General features: G+C 47.0%; 1 protein-coding gene across 1 annotated transcript; it reads right to left on the bottom strand.

The window, feature by feature from the left end:
* Nucleotides 1–1,346: 1,346 nt before the first annotated feature.
* Nucleotides 1,347–2,110, bottom strand: LOC131879574 (uncharacterized). Its single transcript, XM_059225933.1, has 2 exons — nucleotides 2,065–2,110; nucleotides 1,347–1,990 (listed from the first exon to the last, which is right to left on the bottom strand). Exons 1-2 carry the CDS (start codon nucleotides 2,108–2,110, stop codon nucleotides 1,347–1,349), a joined length of 690 nt encoding a protein of 229 aa, XP_059081916.1.
* Nucleotides 2,111–3,366: the final 1,256 nt, after the last annotated feature.

The raw sequence follows: 3,366 nt of genomic DNA, 5'->3' as shown, positions 1-3,366 counted from the left end.
TGTGACCCGTCAAGATGTCGAGTGAGGGGGAGTGTTGAAATAGCTATCCTATCTTTCCCTCGGATCTATCTCTATCTGTGCATATCTATGCCTAAGTGTCTTTCCCTTTTTCCGTTTCCTAAAGTACTGCGTGTAAAACCTCTGAAGAATACAGACGTCTTTGAACCGAATCCAATTAATTCAATACGATCAACCAACCAACATAACTCCTATCTCCGGAATCCGGATTCATCTCCTCCCGTCCAGACAATGGAAGTGTCGACCCCAGTGTGAACCCACCCACCCTGGGCCTGTCCTCGGGCTCATTCCGGTCATGGACCCGGACCCGGCCATGGTTTTGGCCCCTGTTCCGTCCACCAGCCAGGGGTGAAAGGTCCTGACTTATTGAATTCCCGTGGTAAACGGAATCATGGAACTCTTGACCCAAGCACTAGGTAAAAATACCTTGATAGCTCTCAAAAAGTGGAAAGCACCTAATACATGGGCTTCATTTTTTTAGACTTATCTTAAGGCCTTCGGTTATAAGCCTAATCAAGGAATACGAGCACTAGTTCGAGCTTCCTTTATCAGGGACTCAAACAATCATGAATTGATTAAGGATACAAATCGCTAGCTACCTCTACTCCCCACGGTCCCAGATCAATCTCGGTTGTCTGGCATATACCTGGGCCAATCTTCAAGGCTAACTATCCTGCGAAATGTGGTCACTATCCTAGTCTAGTGGGCATCTACCAAACGATGCTGATCTCTACTCTTAGCACATTCCCAGGTCCTCTTGACTCTGCACGGCTACCTGGGTCCCGACTCCAATTGTTGACTTTCACTGCTCTATCTCATAATAGATCAACTCGACTTCCAGCACGTCTAGCAAAATCGTCCTTGATTCAACTACCAGCAAAAGAGCTTCAAGTTGCTATCACTTTCAATGTTCAATGGTCAATCTGTTCGCCTTGAAAACCAAAATGTGACTGTTCTATTGCTGGATAACAATATGAATATATATATGAGAACACGTCTAGATGTTTTACAAGTAAGATGGCCAATGTTGTCTGTTCCAGGAGCAAGCTGATAGGTAGTACGTAGGCAGATGCACATTCCATAGTTTCATAGATTATGGCTGGATAATACAACACCTCCCCTATACTTTCTAGCCCTGCGACAAACGGAGTAACTTAAATTTTGAGGCTAACATGGGGATGCGAAAAGCAAAAAAAACAAAGGAAAATAAAATCTTGCATGATAAAAGGACTTGTACATGGTGAAAGTTGAAGGAGTTATGGCTTATGTTTGAAAGAAAGTGAAATAAAATTTACGTTTGAAGTTCTTTTCCCTATCATTGTTATTGATCAGGGCTGGCTTCCGGCTTGGAAGCGGACGGTCTTTTTAATTTGGCGGCAGCTTCTTCTAGGTTTCGTTTGGGAAGGACCATTCCCGGGTGCACATCCACTTGCTATGGGCTTAGCGATGGCCTCTCTGGACGGGGGTGCTGGGCGCAGAAGTCGTAGATTCCGCCGAACCGTCCCTGTGGGCGTGCTCACAATATAGGAACGCCCGCTATCGCACTGACCCAAAATCGCGCCACCACGGGCCGTCCAACTTCGTCCGATGGGATCCTGGACATGTATGGGTGTCCCAATCTCGAGGTGAGCCAATTCTCGACCCCCTGCCCCGGCCATGCTCGCATTATTAGCCAAACGCCGGGCCCGGACGAAATCCTCCATTTTATGCGCGTCAAAGCCAGCAGCACGAACGTCCAGCATGCCAATCCGTAGATGCCTCCCAAAGAATCCAAACGCCGGGCTGTATCCGTTGGGACGTGGGGTCATTCGCCAAGCCAAGAGCGCCTGTCGAAATTCGTGCCCCGACACGCCCCCATCAACCTTCTTGAGGAGGCCTTTGATGGATTTCACCGCGGCTTCAGCTAACCCAATGCTTCGTGGATTGTAGGGTGAAGAGGTCTTGTGATTGATGTGGAAACGGACACAGAACTCTGTAAAGGGCGTGCGAAATTGTAGCCCATTGTCAGTGGTGACACTACGGGGAAATCCAACCTCGCGAAACCACCCAAGTAGGATTCAGCGAAAGGAAATCCGCTGAAATGATCGACCATGACCACGAAACTTCGTCCTTTCAGGTCAAACAGATAAATTGAGATGGAATCCATAGGGAAACTTGGGTTATACTACACTTTAGGGGACATAAAGGGAAAGAGGGAGCGCTAGTTGCAGTAGTAGATTCTTAGTACGTGGGGCCAATTGCCTGAACAAGCCTACTCTGCGGCACGGTTAGATGGAAGCTGAGCATAAATGGGTCAAGAAATAGAAATTTTAACAAGACATGAGTACTGATTTTAGTATCCAGAGAAGCCCCTTGTCTTCGAACGTAAGTGATGGCTTCTAAGAGAAATAGTATGAACAATATTTGTTAACTGACTCAAGAGTGTGAGGTTTATACTCAAACTGAAAAAAAAGAACTCAACATCACTTTTTTGCATATTGTCTGTTGCGTGCCACCACCTATCATGGAACGAGATCACAATTTATAAGTCAATTTGAATTTGAAAATCACGTTGCTGTAACCACTCTATTTGTCAGAGAGTTTCACAAAAACTAGTTGTGACATATGGAAAGTTGTTGGTTCCCAAATTCTGGGTACATTCTCCAGTCTGAGATTAATAAGTTGCAATTCTTTGACCATTGCTGAATTGCCGATTTCTTAATCTGTTTAGTCAGTTTTCCAACATGTGCCCACCACTGTGGTTGTCGCTCGTTGTCCACGGTCCCACAGTGGTCTGCGCGCGCATTTTTCCTTCCTACTATTCATTTGGAGTCCTTGTCGCCCCCACCTCCTCCTCTTCTTAACGTAGCTTACTGCTACTTCCGCGTGTCCCCTGAAGTGTAGTTTAACCGAAACTTGCATCATTGAATCGCGATGCGACGGGCTCAAACTGCTGAGAAGGTAAGGCAGACACACATTGTACACACACTGCGCAACACGGGCTCTGACCTCGTTTTCCATTCCAGGCCAAGCATAGAGCTGTTGAGCCCAGGCACAAGTTTTTGTCACCCCGGAGTGTGATGAATGAAGCATCTCAATAACACTTCTGCGGGCTGGTTGGGGTATCACAATCCTGTCGCCAATCAGAACAAGTCCAGCCTCAACTCGCATCTGGTCAGAAAATCCGCGATAGGAAGTTAATTGAGGGGAGAATCTTCGCCCGTCCAAGATTGTGTTCCTCAATTCCCGATATTCATCATCTACTCCGGCAAAAACAACATCCAGGGCGGGATCACTCGCCTCAACAATCGTCGCCACTCGAATCTCCAGCTCTGGATCAGCCGGGAAGTACGGCGCGCGGCTCAAAGC

Source organism: Tigriopus californicus, chromosome 4, assembly GCF_007210705.1.
Source record: "Tigriopus californicus strain San Diego chromosome 4, Tcal_SD_v2.1, whole genome shotgun sequence".
Classification (NCBI taxonomy): Eukaryota; Metazoa; Arthropoda; class Copepoda; order Harpacticoida; family Harpacticidae; genus Tigriopus; species Tigriopus californicus.
The sequence above is the reverse complement of the archived record's forward strand: the minus strand, read 5'-3'. Positions and strand labels throughout refer to the sequence as shown.

What these genes read in the sequence shown, in the direction of transcription:
- LOC131879574 (XM_059225933.1), bottom strand. Translation starts at nt 2,110, where the DNA reads ATGGTCGATCATTTCAGCGGATTTCCTTTCGCTGAATCCTACTTGG. An exon ending in TTTCGCTGAATCCTACTTGG is followed by an intron (nt 1,991 to 2,064) that starts GTGGTTTCGCGA and finishes CGCCCTTTACAG; the next exon opens with AGTTCTGTGTCCGTTTCCAC.